At 46.7% G+C, this 16,981-nt stretch overlaps 1 protein-coding gene across 1 annotated transcript in view; it reads left to right on the top strand.

The window, feature by feature from the left end:
* LOC119389598 (GAS2-like protein 1) overlaps positions 1–16,981 on the top strand; it is a 244,995-nt gene that overhangs the window by 44,486 nt on the left and 183,528 nt on the right. Inside the window, 1 exon segment of the mRNA XM_049414488.1 lies at positions 3,416–3,511. Within this exon segment, the coding sequence (XP_049270445.1) occupies positions 3,416–3,511 (96 nt within the window).

The raw sequence follows: 16,981 nt of genomic DNA, 5'->3' as shown, positions 1-16,981 counted from the left end.
TGTACTGCAGCACGCAGCGGAGAGAACTGTGGCGTAATCACTGGGTTGTAAAGTGTGTAGAAATGGAATCAGCCCTTTTTTTATTTTTCTGTATAGGATGGGCCCTGAGTGTCACCTGTTAGAACTCGCGTATTGTCGGGATAAGATAACGTGACATGACTGTAGCGCATAACCACGTTATCTTGACACTACTGAAATTAGGTACAGGTATTCGTATTTTGCATTTCACTTACGCAGGATTATACGGGGAAGCTATTGTCGCGACTCGTAACACGTTTCCAGGAGAGAAGTTTTAAACGACAAGGAGTCGGAAGACTCCGTGCAGATACGCCGTTCGGTTTATTTCATTCTCGTTTCCTGCAGCGTGCATATTGCTCAGCTTCTATGGTCTTTCTTTCTTTCTTTCTTTCTTTCTTTCTTTCTTTCTTTCTTTCTTTCTTTCTTTCTTTCTTTCTTTCTTTCTTTCTTTCTTTCTTTCTTTCTTTCTTTCTTTCTTTCTTTCTTTCTTTCTTTCTTTTCAGCAGCGCGTCGCTATCACCTCAGCTGTGCTGTCCTTTGTATCACTGCTGCAGCCATGGAAGAAGCGCCCCAAAGAATGCGCGAATCGCTCGCGTAACGGCCTCATGCAGCAGCAGCAGCAGCTCTGCTCGGATGCCATTATGGGGCTGCGCCATTACGCGCTGGATGAAAAAAATCAGCGCGCCAAGTATGCGGCGACCCTTTTCACACGGACCACGCTTTATATTCCATTCCTGTCGCGCGTCTAGTTGCGTTCACTGCAGCGTAGGCGGCTTTGCAGTGTTTGCTGCCGAGTTGTAGAAAGAGAGCGAGTGTAGACTCATTGCATGCTATTGAAGCAGGCGGTGATCCATGAACGTTTCGAAGAGGGACGAAGCGATTTCGTCGCATCGGGATGTGTGCTGCAGCGTTAGTTCAGATTGCCGTTGACAAATTCGGTGCACGCAATGTTTTTGCATCCGGCGAAAACAAGTCAGCGTCCTCGAGCGCACACTTTCCGAGGCAGTCTCTTGAAACGCGGGTGCTGCGCACGGAACTGCACCCAACTATATAGTAAGCTGGGTCGCGCACATCCAAACGCAGTGTGGATTGCTTGCTCGAGCTCATATTCTCATTGCCTGGGGATCGTGTGGAGGAACAAATGTAAGTGCAAATCTTCAATGGGATGAGTTCGCATTTTGGTTCGGGGAACACGTTTTGGTGTTGTATCATTGGGGCATGCATGTCGCCCATTGCGGAGTGTCTCGGGTCTTTCTGTGGCGGGCATCGCGATCGCGATTTTTGAAAAACGCTCATGCTGTCTAGAGCAAGAATGTTTTCTCCCATTGCTCGGCGCGAACGGCCAGTTGAAAGCGACCCGAATGAAAACACGAAGCGTGATTTCCCCGCGTGTAGTTTTGGGTGCAAGAGGGAGCTTTAGAATGTCGCGTCTTGCTTTCAGTCCATTTCATTTTTCGCTTTCCTGCATCACACGGAATGGCCGCGGTTACATATCTTGAGAGAATTCTGGAGACGTTGCTCTCACAGAGCGTACGCTGAGCCTCTACTGTGAGGCTCTCTCTCTCTACCGCCCCCCCCCCAACCACCCCACCCCTTTTATACGAGGAACCACCCCACCCCTTTTATACGAGGACAACACAAAAAGGGACATGTAGAGTAGCACAGTCTACGTGACCCTTGTTTCTTTTGTCAACATATAGCGTGCGTAAAAATTTGCAGTGTTCTGTGCATTTTTACAGCGATATATGACTAGGTTCTGGCGGATCGCGTCCATGGACGAAACAACACTCAAAACAACAATTTTCGGCGGTGAACATATATGGAGTTATGTATAACACTGGTTTCCCCTCGCCACCGCCGATGAATCTTTCTAAAGTGTCGCGATACTCGGCGGCGGCACTTCCCACTAATCTTTGTGCCCCCTTATCTCCTGACGTATATATTGCGTTAGCACTGTTGCTCATTGGAGTCGCCAAGGGACGAAGGTGTGTCGTTCTCTCAGGAGGATGAACAGCGGCGACAGAAGGAGCGCCAACGCGCACAGAAGCACGAATGGGCATGAAAACGACCTGAAGCCGCTGCTGTTGCTTCCACCACAGCTCCGCTGGCTTACATCTTCACAATAGCGGAAGGGTCCTGCATTTTTTGTTTGTTGCGTGCAGCTCAGGTTTAGTCGTTGAGTGAGCACGCTTGTATGTGTCTTGACACTTCGTATATATATGCCTCGTTGTCCCAGCGCACTGCAGTTTTGCCGCTGATGAAATCCACCCTGATCGCATATATCATCGTCTTATAATAGCACTTTCGTCGGCGCTTCGGCCGCGCTGCAGTGACCGACCGCGGTTTCTTCGTCAAGCCGATATGAACCAGGAATGTCTGCCTTATAACCGGTGCATATACTGTACACGCGTACGGCCCTTAATGTGGCGCGCTGAGTCTTCGCTTCGTTTTCGCTATTAGATGTCTGGCGATCGCTTCCTTCTGCTTATATATTCTCTAACCAATGATCTGCGTTCGCGTTCTCGGCGCACTCACTTCCCGACTATAGATCTACGAGGAACGTAGGTTCGCGAGCATTAATACTGTTGCTGACTCGCAGAACGTCGCGTGCTAGACTGTATCGTGGTCGCGTGCCATACTCTTTCGGCCCTCCCATTCGGTCCTGCTTGTAATTAGGCGTTGGCAAGATGGTTCGCAATATTAATGCCGATTTAGACTGGTCTGACAGTCGGTTAGCGTGGGGCGCGGTACTTACTGTGCCTGGTCGCCGGAGCGTAGTTTTATCTTCACGTGCCCCGCCCGTGCGTCAGCGTATAAATATCAGTGCCTCGCGTTCTATTTATAAGCCACCGATTATTTGGGAATGTGGTTTTAATGAAATTTTCGGATTTGGAGCCGTTCCACAAATAATGGCGTTCATCGCGTCGATGTTGATGTTCGACGTATCCTTCGCCTTATCGTATATTACCGTCCTGCAAGACTTACAGCAGCTAAAGTTAGCGATGTTACCAAAATTTTGGGCTGCCGATCCGTGCTGCCTTTTTATAAGCTAGCGACCGGTAACGAAAGCCTAACTTCTGGCCGAATTCAACTACCGTGTTTACTCGCACGCTGTATTACAGGGCTTCCTTATGTTATCTGCTTTTGGCATTCCGCTGTTATATGACAGCGACAGTGTCTTCTTAAGATACTTAAGACAAGCTCCCGTCTATCGCAGACCACGTTCGCGCTCAAATCATGTTTTTGTTGCTTACGGTCTAGTTTAGCTTGTGTGTGTTGCCTCCTGAGCCCCGTAGCGAGTAGTCATCCTCCCTCCTCTCCCGTGGTGTCTGTCACCATCTTGGTTCTGCACTCCGTACTGATTTTGTTCTTTCACCTTTTTCTCTTCTTTCCTCAGCCTTTGTTCTTCCTCTTCGCCTTCTCCTCCTCTCGGAGCTGGCGCTACAAGCTGGCCAATAGGGCGAACCGGCCACGGCCCCGGTCAAGGTCAAAGGTCGAGCGTCTCACCTCTATGTGACCTTTTCCCTTATCATTCCATCCCGCAACGTCTCTTATCTCGTCACCTCTGTATAACTAACCGCAACATCCCGACTTCTCGTGCCTGCAGTACCTTTTTGTTCACTGACACGTATATACGCATGCAGTGCTGCGGTGTACGTGCTCGTATACGAAGCCCGGCTAGTTTAATCCGTAGAGCATGAAACCTTTCATCTCAAGGTCGTGGGTTCGAGCCCCACTTTAGGCACTAATGAAGGGGGGGATAGTGGTCTCGAAGCGTGCCTGGACCTGGACAAGCTGGACCGAAATGCAGCTAGACAGTCCCACATCACCTTGCCCTAAATCTACAATGTTTCTTCCACTGTCACTGAGCTGCTGATGGATGTTTTGGTACCATTATATGAGCCGTTATAGCAAATCTCTGGCGTTTCTGTTGATTTTTTTCTTTTACTGCTTTCAGCAGGCTCTTCGTTTTGATTGGAGATGATATTATGTCTGATTTTCACGAAGACACAAGCTATTACCCTATGTAGAGCGGATGCGAACTTGAGCGTGAGCGTGGTTTAATAAGTGCAAATGAAGGCGACTATGCAGGCGAGTGAGTGACGTTGGGTACGAGTGAATGCGTGTAGAGGCGTATCCGCGGACGGAGGTTGATAACTATTACACAGCTTGAGAAAATGTTGTTGAGTACGACAGAATATTGACGTTTTCTGCCTAGCTGTGCGTGGAACTCTGACGAAAAAAATTGCACAGGAGCTTATAACTTTCTGAACTATTTTATCACATTTTCCTTCATAGCAGATCTAGCCAAATCCGCGTTCTTGTTCATTGTCGAAGGCAACACTAGTGCTCTGTAGATACGTATTTCTAAAAGTACCAGCTCCATTAATCAACTCACCTGTTGCCGAGCTTGGTTGGGAAATAAATATCCTCGTGCGTTATCTTTGACATTGAACCATATTGTGTATCACTTCCGCACTGTTCTTGCCCAGTACGGTAACACCACGTGCTTTATCTGCGAAATAATTCTGCATAGTTCGAAGTAGCGGTAAGTTCACGTTACGCGATAGAACGCAATATTCTGCTATATTGGGCGCAGGTTTGTTCCCACCTATCACGCGCTGGCGTCCCAATATTCTCGTAGTCGTCTATCGGCGTCATGTGTTGCGGCCAGCCCATCGACTACCCTGGGAACCAAGGCCATATCTCGCCACCTTTTTTTTTAGTTCGTTTTCATTTGTATCAGCGTGCCCTTCGACTGTTTACCATGCAGCTCGACACTACGCGACCCGTATCGACTCGCTTCAAGCGGCTTCGCGTTTCATTCGCACCCCTCGCAACACGTGATGTTATGTAGATGCCCTCTCATTGCTACCATGTACTGCGTTTAACCTGGCATAAGGTATATCGCTGACTTGCAAGTGCATTGCGTCATCTATCTATCTATCTATCTATCTATCTATCTATCTATCTATCTATCTATCTATCTATCTATCTATCTATCTATCTATCTATCTATCTATCTATCTATCTATCTATCTGTCTGTCTGTCTGTCTGTCTGTCTGTCTGTCTGTCTGTCTGTCTGTCTGTCTGTCTGTCTGTCTGTCTATCTATCTATCTATCTATCTATCTATCTATCTATCTATCTATCTATCTATCTATCTATCTATCTATCTATCTATCTATCTATCTATCTATCTATCTATCTATCTATCTATCTATCTATCTATCTATCTATCTATCTAAACTTAATCCAATCTCTTTTAATATTCTATTCATTTATTTATTTGTAAAGTACTGCTAGCCTAAGAAGGCTGTAAGCAGGAGTAGGGATACAAAGATGAATACATACAAATACACACAAAAAGAATACATATATACTACGCAAAGAACAAGAAAGCGATAGCGGCATTTTACACACTGAGTACCTTTTTACAGCAATAATATCAACACTTACATCGATAATCACAATACTACATAACTGCACTGCACCATTATATTCGAAATACTACTAACGCATAGTGCACATGGCACGAAAGAATATGCGCATTTTGTCGCATGTAAGGTAACTGATACTGAATTTATGTATCGTCAAAAGAAAAAAAGAAACCAGAAAAAATAACATAATACACAAGCGGACATTGACAGAAGAAATCAGTAGATTCAAATATTTAAACAGTCGACATATGAGCCTTAAGTGTCAGAGTGAAATCTGCGGTGGTCGTGCGTTCCACGACATCGGCTGGGAGCTGATTCCATTCCCTTACCGCTCGTGGGAAAAAATGTGTTCTGAAATACCTCTGTTCGGCAGTTATAGTCCCGTAGATATTTTGAGTGATGAGAGCGTGTGATTCGCTTGTTTACAGGATGAATGTAATGGTCCTTTTCTATTCCTATTTTATTGTGAAAAATCTTGTATAGGTACACGAGCCTTTCTGTGTGACGCCGGAATTCCAGGGGTTCTAGTTCAGCCCTTTCCACTAGCGTACTTGCCGATGTGTGCCAGCTGTACATATTAAAAGTAAAGCGTACCGAATTTCTTTGGACGCTTTCTAAGTGGGAAATGTTTGTTTTCGTATGCGGGTCCCATACTACTGATGCGTATTCGATGATTGGTTGGATAAGCGTTTCATAAGCTAGTAGCTTAATATCTTGAGGAGCTTGGCGCAAAGTTCGTCTTAAGTATCCTAGTTTACTTATTGCTTTTTTCTTATTGTAAGGCACTTGCTCGTTCCACCGAAGATCGAATGGGAGTATGACACCTAGATATTTAAAAGATTTTACTTCTGACAAGACGTTTCCATTTAAGCAGTAGCTAAGTTGTAGTGGTGAATGCTTTCTAGCTATCCTCATAAGAACTGTCTTTCGAGGGTTAATTTTCATCTGCCAGGTTTCGCACCATATGATGTAATCTATCTGATACTAGCGTCATTTGGAGCCATTCACGTAAACACCGATACGGCGGCACTTCGACTTCAATGGATACGGATGCACATAATTCGAAATCGTACAGAAAACAGCAGCTCCTTTTGAAAAGCTCTTACAGTCAGTTGCAGTACACCCTCTAGAGCTTCTTTTAGTAATTGCGCGTTGTAGGAGACGGCGGCGACAGGCGTTGTCGCGGTCTGGCCGCGTCGGTCGTCGCAGTGCAGTGATGCGACGACGTCGGAGCTCTGCAGCAGTCACGTCCACCCAAACAGTGACGCAACGACCCTTTTTTTTTTTCTCTCTCTCTCTCTTGGCGCCGCCGAAGAGTCGCGCCGGTGCAACGCGCCGACGCTGCTCTGCTCTGACCCGCAAAGCGGCGTCGTCCGCTCCGTCTCGCCACTACTGACTCATCGCCCGCACCGGCACTGCGTTCTCGTCGAGGGCAATCCCCACGCTTTCGTTGGAAGACGGTGCATGTCACGCACAGTGCTTAGACCGTTTTGAAAAGGGCTGCATCTTGAAGACAATGCTGAGGACGATGTCTTCTTGGGCCCCTTGCATCCCACATTCTGTAACCATACGTTACGATTTCTGACCGAATTCGAGTACCGTATTATCTCGCATGCTATACAGTCTAAGAACAACAACAACAACAACAAAAAAAAAAAAAAACGTAATCTTACTCTTCTAGGTGCCGTGATTTGGCGGACAAATAAGATCTGTTTAAAGATACACGGGCCCTCCTAAAAGAGCTAACGCGCATCTTTAAAGCGATGTTAAATATTTACCAAGTCAAGGCTCACCAAGATTAGTAACAGGTAGTCTTTTTTCTTTTTTTTCTTTTTCTGATAGTGTTTCAGCACAGGCTCTGTTCTGCTGTTGACACATTCCATGGTAGCTTAATCAATGTTTGTTGTGCTGCTCAAGGGCGTATATATATGTTCGATTCCCGTCCTCGCCGCCACCGTGTCAATGAAGTTGAGACGTAAAAAGTTTTTTTTTTTTCTGCGTATTTTAAGTCTCAGAATAATTAATCTCTTTTAAGCCCTCGAATCGTAAATTATCCCCAATGATTGATTGATTGATTGATTGATTGATTGATTGATTGATTGATTGATTGATTGATTGATTGATTGAGTGATTGATTGATTGATTGATTCGAAGGGGGGGGGAGCTTTCAACAGCTGTGGTCGTGATTGGAAGTTGTGGACTTCTCACGTTTCTATTGAAGAGCGCAGTCTACCCACTTTCAACCGTCGATGAGGAAATTTTAACGAGTCGTACAATTTTTATGGCATAGAAACCTCATCCCAAGAAAGCACGCTGCTGTTGTATATCATGATAATTGCTTATTGTCGTTAAAAAAGCGCGAACAAGAGCTCTCTCATCTCAATATCATTTCCGCGTTCCGTAGAATAGGCGACCAAGCGGACGCTATACAATCGATTCGCTTAATAGGAAGGGATGGCTCATTGCCGCTTGGCTCAATCTAAATCAATTCCGCGCACGCGCGTCATGTTTACACGCTGTCATTAAGAAGCCCGGGCATCTCCGTACGAGCATCGCACAGACGAAGGCTAAAACGATTGCGTATTGCATTGTTCCATTGTTTCCTGACTTTGACCTGTGTGAATGACCCGTGTGATCCTTGTATGCGATGTTGAATAGAGGCTGCCGGTGTTGTTTCTTTTTGTTTCCCTTTCCCTCTCTGTCTTGGCTGCGCCGATTTGCGAGTCCTTGGCAGGAATCGGAAATGCTTTTAGGCGTATGCACCAATCCCTCTTTCGTACGCATCTTCTCAGTCAGAAATAACATTTATTTTGGCGTGCTTCTACAGTAATGTAATTATGAGGCATGCCGTATAGTCGGGTACTCTGTAGTAATATACACGACACCTTGCACACATTGCATTCTAGCAGAATGTTTTTCTTTTCGTTTATTAAGGTGAAAGCCTTAGATGCCCCATCAAACGCGAAAATTGATCGGCGTCTCCCGTCGGCGTCAACCCGTGTGATGCATTTGGCATCTCCTTAGTGCTCGCTCACTGTGACGTCACATAATAATAATAATAATAATATTTGGGGTTTAACGTCCCAAATCTGCGATACGATTATGAGGGACGCCGTAGTGGAGGACTCCGGAAATTTCGACCACCTGGGGTTCTTTAACGTGCACCTAAACCTAAGTACGCGTGCCTCAAACATTTTCGCCTTCATCTAAAATTCAGCCGCCGCGGCCGGGATTCGATCCCGCGACCTTGGGGTCAGCAGTCGAGCGGCATAACCACTAGACCACCGTGGCGGGGCCTTCACCAAACCCGCAGCCCATTTAATATATCCTTGCACTCAACGCGAGTGTGAAGAGCGAATAGGGGCCCTGTATTAAATGCGAAGCATTTCTTAGTGAACTTCTGCGACTTTGAGCGTATCTATCTATCTATCTATCTAGCCGCCTACGACTTTGTGCTGTCCTGGCCGTTTCGTTAATCGGATGTATACCAAAATTGGTGTGTCATAGCATGGCCTTATTACGAACATAAATGACAGGTCATATCATTAAAAACATGACACGCATGTCATGAACAGCATGATTTACATTCCACGGCCTTTGGGCTCCCTAGCCGTTCCGTTAATCGGATGTATACCAAAATTGGTGTGTCATAACATGGCCTTATCACGAACATAAGTGACAGGTCATATCATGAAAATCATGACACGCATGTCATGAACAGCATGATTTACATTCCGCGGCCTTTGGGCTCTTGCGGCCGTTCCGTTAATTTCATATATACCAAAATTGGTACGGCGTGACAAGAGTTCATGACGAACATAATGACAGGTCCTAACATGCAAATCATGACGCGCATGTCATGTGCAGCATGATTTACATGACATGGTCTCGGGGCGCTCGCGGCCGTTTAAATGAAGGGATACATACGAAAACTGGTATGACGAGACATTTCTGTATGACGAACATAACTGACACGTGGTAACATGAAAATCATGATATGCATGCCATGTATGACATGATTTACATGCCACGCTCATGGCACACTCGCGACCGTTTCGCTAGATTGATATACACCAAAATTGGTATTGTGCGATGTGACTTTATGAAGAACATGAATAACAGGTGGTAGCACGAAAACCATGACATCCATTACATGTATGTCATGATTTACATGCCACGCTCATGGTGCATTCGCGTCCGTTTCGCTTGCGTGATATACACCAAAATTGGTGTTGCGCGACACGACTGTATGACGAACGTAAGTGAGACGTGGTAACGTGAAAATCATGGCATGCAAGTCATGTACGACCTGATTTACATGCCACGCTCATGATGCGCTAGCGGCAGTTTCAGTACATTGATATACACCTAAATTGGTATTGCGCGATGTGACTGTATGAAGAATATGAATGACAGTTGGTAAGATGAAAACCATGACATGCATGTCATGTATGTCATGATTTACATACCACGCTCATGGTGCATTCGCGTCCGTTTCGCTAGCTCGATGTACACCAAAATTGCTATTGCGCGAAGCGACCGTACGACGACGGTAAATGAGAAGTGGTAACATGAAAATCATGACATGCATGACATGCACGACATGATTTACATGCCATGCTCATGACGCACTCGTGCCGTTTCGCTTGCTTGACACACCAAAATTGGTATTGCGCGACGCGACTGCATGACGAACGTAAATGAGAGGTGGTAACATGGAAATCATGACATGCAGGTTATGTATGTCATGATTTACATGCCGTGCTCATTGTGCATTCCCGGCCGTTTCGCTAGCTTGGTATACACCAAAATTGGTGTTGCGCGACGCCACTGTATGACGAACGTAAATGAAAGGTGGTAACATGATAATCATGACATGCATGAAATGTACGTCATGATTTACATGCCCTGCTCATGGCGCACTCGTGGCCGTTTCGCTAGATTGATATGCACCAAAATTGGTATTGCGTGATGTGACTGCATGAAGAACATGAATAACAGGTGGTAACATGAAAACTATGACATGCATGCCATGTATGTCATGACTTACATGCCACGCTCATGGTGCATTCGCGGCCGTTTCGATAGCTTGATGATATAAACCAAAACTGGTATTGCGCGATGTGACTGTATGATGAACATTAGTGGCAGGTGGTAACATGAAAAACCATAATATTCATGTCATGTATGGCATGATTTACATGCTCTACTCATGGTGCACTCGCGGCCATTTTGCTCCTTTGATATACACCAAAATTGGTATTGCGCGATGTGACTGTATGACGAACATAAATGAGATGTCTTAACATGCGAATCATGTTATGCATGTCATGTACGGTATGATTTACATTCCACTGTCATGGTGCGCTTCCGGCCGTTTTGTTAACGTGATATATACCAAAATTGGGATGGCATGACACGAGTGCGTGATGAACATAAACGACAGGTCATGCATTTATATACCAGAATATGCGTTTCATTGGCATGGTGTACACTAGACTGTGCATGCATGCGTGCATGGCAAACATGCGATATATGGTGGACTAGATGCCATGGCATGAATGTTTTCATTTGGCTCAAAGACAAACAAGGCGATGTATGCATCTCTTTGCTGGCTGCTTCGCATTACATCGATTCCCACAGTGCGTGGGATCTGCCGAATTTTTTTTACAGAAAGGACTTCCGCAAGAATTGTTCGTAAGATTAAGTTTCCGTAATCCGGACGTCGGGCGTGTCATTACCGAAGGTAGCTTGCAAATGACAAATAACACTTATACGGACAAAAAGCTTTGCGAATTCGGCCCCTATAGTCTATAGAACAGCAGCACAGAAAGGCGACTAAACCTCGCGGAAGTGGCCCACATACCACCAGGAAGCCTAAACGGAGAATAAGTTACGAATATCATTCACATATACAACGACCCGCGAGTGGAATATGGCGTGCGCGGGGGAGCACAGCCGGCCCCTTTGCGAGCAAGGCACCGCTATACCGTACAGCACCACAATGGCAAACGCGAGAGTCTGATGGCGCGGCGGTTCTTCCGAGCGTAACGGAATGCGCCTGCAGATTCGAGAGTCAAGCGGGAGGGTTGTTGGGGGACAACAGATGCTGTTCACTGACGACCGAGATAGACACAGTCGGCCGATTTTTCAGGAAGTCCGCTAACACGAGGAAGCCCGGCGCGTAGTGGCACCACTCCCCCCACCCCTGGTTTTCTTGCAGTCATTTGACGACAATTATGGAGGCAGTCGAGCAGTGCCCGTTGTAAACTTCTCTGCTTCTTTTGATGTCGTTTATAGTATATCGTCGTCTGTGCGTCTGCCGAACTCTCTGCAATGGACTGTTTGTTTGTTTAATTTGCTTACACACAGCCTTACCTTCAGACGTTGCCACAGAACCCGACCTAACCATGTTACAAGGTCTGATTCAATCACTACTTGTTTTCAGTGTTTCTCTGTCGATCTCTGTTTCTGTTCTTTTGTGATTACTGTGACCCGAGGCGGTGGTCTAGTGATTATGGTGCCCGACTGCTGACCCGAAGATCGCAGGATTGAATCCCTGCCGCGGCGGCCGCATTTTGATGGAGGCAAAACGCTAGAGGCCCGTGCAAGTTAAAGAACACCAGGTGATCTAAATTTCCGGAGCCCTCCACTACGGCTTCCCTCATACTCATATCGTGGTTTTGGGACGCAAAACGCCAGCAGTTATTATTATAATCTGGCGATCTCTGTTGCTGTACTCCTTTGATAACGCTAGCTGTATAGCCTTATGTGTACCTCTAAGATATTCAAATGTTTTCTGTGCAATCCCTGTGAATTCATTTTGCACATTAGCTAAGTAAATCGAAGTGACACAGGAAGGCATTGTCTTCTACAGATCCCGCACACACTTGAGAAGACATGCACGTCTGCTCTATGCGTCGTTGCAGAAGTGTACGTCCTCTGCCCGTTTGCTGCGATCTCAGGGGAAGCAACGTGAAAGGAATTCATGGAGGTTGACTTCATTGGGCGAGAGTCTTTCTTGCCATTTCGCTGTATGGAAATGTACATGGCGAATGCGCAAATCTCTCCGCCCTTCATAACTGTCCATGGGGGGTGGTCGCCGCCGTTAACAACTCTGTGTACGGCGTACGCGGAAGTGCAGTAGGCCTACTCTGTGGCACAGACTTGGCACAGTTATATAGCGTGACACAGTTATATAGTGTATCTTGAAACGCTTTGAAGTTTCTCTGTTTAAGCTACTGGAATGCAGATAGCGTACGGGACAAATGCTCACAAAACAACGAATGTTGAACTCTGCCTCGGCTTTTCCTCTGCGTACACGCTTAGGTTTCTGCCATTCTCAGTGTGTCATCATGTTGCGAGGTCATTAAATGTCAGAAGTCGAGTTTCGGCAAGCTCCCAATATAGAAAGCGAATCTGCTGCCTTGTTTGTCAGGTTTTGAGGAAGAACGCCGTTCAGAACGCCGCCCAACTGTTGGGCGACAGGCGGTTGGTTGGTATATGACGCGGGGCCAAAATTTCGCCCTGACATTGCGTGGCTTTCGCTGCAATGCTTCTCGGTAAGGCGTGGCAGCCTGTTTTTGGGCGCCAGCCGACTTAATGTCGCAACGCGTCGCTGCGCTTTTATCCTTAATTGTTCTACTCTCGCCAAATCGTGGGCGCTTCGACGTTTACTAAAAAAAAAAGAAAAAAAAAAGTCCCCATTCTTTTCGCTTTCGCTTGACGTTCTGTGCAGGGCGCCCTGCCCTCTGTTTTACATTTTCATTACCTGCTGCCGTGCGTTTCGTCCATTAATCTGTTCTTTTCTTCCTTGCTTTTATTGTCTTTGCATGAATGCGTCAAGAAAAGCAGTGAACCAGTCATTGCTTCTGAAGTGCAGCTACACGGCGTTCTTTTTCGATTATCGTCTGGAATGCGTGCGCTGGGTGTTCTGTCGTCGTCTGCGTTCTGTTTTCGCTTTCGTCTGCTTATCGTCTGCTTATTGCCTGTTTTTTGTTTAGTTTTCGTCTGCTAGACTTGTCGATCGTCTGTTTCTTCTGCTCTCATTTTTGACGCATTGCGTATATAGTGTTCTCTCAAGGAAAGAGCCCAGTTCGGCTGGCTACATCGCTTCATATGCGACTACGGCTTTGTCTTTTCTCGTGAGGCCTGGTTCTTCACCAAACCCGACGTGACTGTGTTCGCTGGACCGAAACGAGAGCGCGCCTGGTGTCGACAACTTGTCTTGATTTTTCTCCGTGTTTCAAGAACCTGTCGTAGACGAACATGGGCGGTGCTTTATGCTGGCGACACGCATCCAACAACATTTTCAGCTCCTTCGCATAGTTGTTGTTGTTGTAACTCTTGTCATCGTTGTTGATGTTAATGTTGTTGGTCATAACTGTGCATTTCGGGTCTTCCCGATCGCGCGTGATAACCTAGTGAGCCATTTTTCTCCGACAGTCGTCTGAGGTATATAATTCATACGAATTTCGCTGCGCCTTACACATGCTTCGTCATCGTCATTGTAGTGTGCATCTTATATCTTTATTATGCATTTCTTAGGAAGCGGTTGATCCTCTCGAAGCGACATGATACCAGGCGGTGGCTTGCTTTTTTACATGACTCTGGAATGAATTCTCTTCTTCCACTAATAATGCAAAAAGAAACACGTGATTAAGTATTTGTGTCTGTTCAAGAAGAGAAGTACGTGCGCTGTGTGAGAAAGAATATAATAATAATATTAATAATTGTTGGGTTTTACGTCCCAAAACCATGACATGATTATGAGGGACGCGGTAGTGGAGGGCTCCGAAAATTTCTACTACCTTGGATTCTTATAAAGTGCACATAAATGTAAGTACACGGGCCTCACGCATTTTCGCCTCCACCGAAAATGCAACCGTTGCGGCCGATGTGGGAAAGAAGCAATATAATACGAGTACGACCAATCGAGTGTCTGCGCCTTACGTTCGTGATAGCGATCACAAAAGATCCGTGACTTCGGAACCGGGGGGGATATTCTACGCTGCGAAATATCTATCGGATGGTTATACCAGACGGATGGCGATGGGGAGGTGATGGAGGTAGAGAAAAATAGAAAAAAAAATTACGCGACAGCTAAGTGTTGTACACGGGAGCCAGCAGCCTTTCTGTATACCTGATCGGCAAGCCCTTTCGCGGCGACATGCTGGCGTCGAGTCAGACTGCCGTTTCCCGTTGCACAGAACGCTCCGCTGCCAAACAACGCCGGTGTCCGGTGCCGCGTTAGCGCTTCACCAAGCCTCGCACGGTGACTCAAATCGTGTAGCCGCCTGGTCGAAGTGAGAGAAAGACAAACTGACCGTCGGCGGTGTAGTTTTGGTCTTTCTTTTAACTGCGGAGTAGTTAAAGGGACCGCCCTGTGGTCGTCTCGCGTCGGCGTCACGCAAATCCCACGTTTGATACACATATATGCCGAGCAGGCTGCAACGTTCGGAACGCCAGCGCTTGCTTGTCCTTGAACGCCATCGTCGCCGAAGAGATAATTCGTCATTCTGAGTGAGCGAAGCGACAGCGAAACGGCAGCGCCGAGTGTTAGACGCACCGCGCTCGGAGAGCAAACAGAAAAAAAAAAAACAGTAAAAGGAGACCGTCGAACAGAAAATAGATAATCGCAAAGCAAATCAATCACAAGAACTGAAAAGGATATAAAGTATCACATAATCTCACGAAAAGAGCAGAGAGAGAAGGTAAACACAAAATAAACACAGGGAAAACACAGGCTAATCAATGCTCCGCAGTTCGTACAGCTTTCACTTGGGGTGGAACTATAGTTCTTTCTTGTTTTTGGTTTTTTTTTTCGGCTTTTCACTTCGTGAGAACGGACGCTAGCGCTTCTGGAATTCCTGGGCACTCAATTACACACTCGCATCATGCAATACGTCCGGCCGTGACGCAATGCTCCCAATGAAACACGAGGCCGATGTGAGAGCGCAGTGGTTATTGATCTCTCCTCACGCGTGGGAATTAATGCGCGGCCGCGATCCCCTATAGCGATGCTGATGGGAATCGATCCCGCGACCTCGTTCTCCTCCGCGGAACGCGTCGTACGCCCGGGATCCACTGCTCTGGGCAAGATTCGGTGAGCAAGAGCCAGCAGCAGGAACGAGGCCTGTTGAAGTACTGGTGACTAGTAATAATAATAATAATAATAATAATAATAATAATAATAATAATAATAATAATAATAATAATAATAATTACCGGGGTTTTACGCGCCAAAACGGCGATATGATTATGAGGCACGCCATATTGGGGGACTCCGGGTTACTTTCGACCAACTGGTGTTGGTTAACGTGCACCTAAACCTGCACGGGTGTTATGGCATTTTACTACCGTCGAAATGCGTCTGCCGTGGCCGGAAGTCGAACCGGCGACTTCGAGTTCAGCTGCGCGACACAGTGTTACATAAGAAAAAAAAAAGCGAAGAATAACTGTCGATAGAGCTGATAAAGCTTATCATAAAACTCGTTTCTCTCGTGTTTACCGCTTTATAGCTACATGTTTTTCTTCTTTTTTTAAGTGTTGTTTTCGTCGCGTCCCTATCGATCGGGGGACCGAATTCACAATACTTCTTATTCGTAAGTGCTCCCATTGGTCAGCCGGCTTCGTTAATGATCTGTCCCGCATCGTGATTGGCTAAAACACTCTCTTACGCGACTTTTTTTCGCGTAGGACATTTTTTGTGAATAAGGGCGCGGAATCGGCGACTGCAGCGGTGTGATAAGTGAAAACTGTACAGGCACTTAACCTGTACGCCACGATCGTGCAGGCAGGGTGTCTCTACCACCGTGGTTCGCTGTTGTTTGTTTCGACCGCCCTGCGGGACTCGACAGGGTGTGATTCCACAGGAGTGAAGGCGTGGTTGGCCGTTGTGGAAGGATGCGACCATTTATAGCACGTGACGGTGTCCTTCCATCTATAGTTGCGAGAGAGAGAGAGAGAGCGGAAGCATCCGTCAAGCGTCCGTGTCGCCGCTGTCGGTTCAGGGGGAGGAGAGGGGAGGGGGGTGGTCGGAAGTGTGAGTGCATAGAGGTGACAGACTACAGCATCCAAGCGCCGTCATATAAACGCGCCTCTCCTGAAGAGAGAGAGAGGGAAGGCGAAAGAGGGGGAGGACGTCGGGAAGGCCATTAGCGTTCTTGGCGTCGCCAGCGCGACCGTATTATTAGCCACGCTGGTGCGCGCTAAGCGGGCGCCGTCGACGCCGTCGCCCTAAACGCGTGCCCTACTTCGGTGGGTGTTCAACGTTTGTGTGTGTACACTGGCGCTGTCGCCTCTTACGCCTTGATGACGGGAGGCGTGTAAATGCTGTCACTCGCCATGCGCGTCAAATTCGATGCGGTAAACTGAAGAACAAAAAAGAAAATTATTATTGCGCTCGATGAAGTAGTCCGTACACTTGCGTCGGGGCAAACGAGACAGACCGATGGACTGATAGGTGGGCTGTTAGCATCAGCAGTGTAACTAATATTGCACCTTAGAATGACGGAAAGCTGA

This window comes from Rhipicephalus sanguineus, chromosome 4, assembly GCF_013339695.2.
Source record: "Rhipicephalus sanguineus isolate Rsan-2018 chromosome 4, BIME_Rsan_1.4, whole genome shotgun sequence".
NCBI lineage: Eukaryota > Metazoa > Arthropoda > Arachnida > Ixodida > Ixodidae > Rhipicephalus > Rhipicephalus sanguineus.
This window is presented reverse-complemented; position numbering and strand designations above follow the sequence as displayed.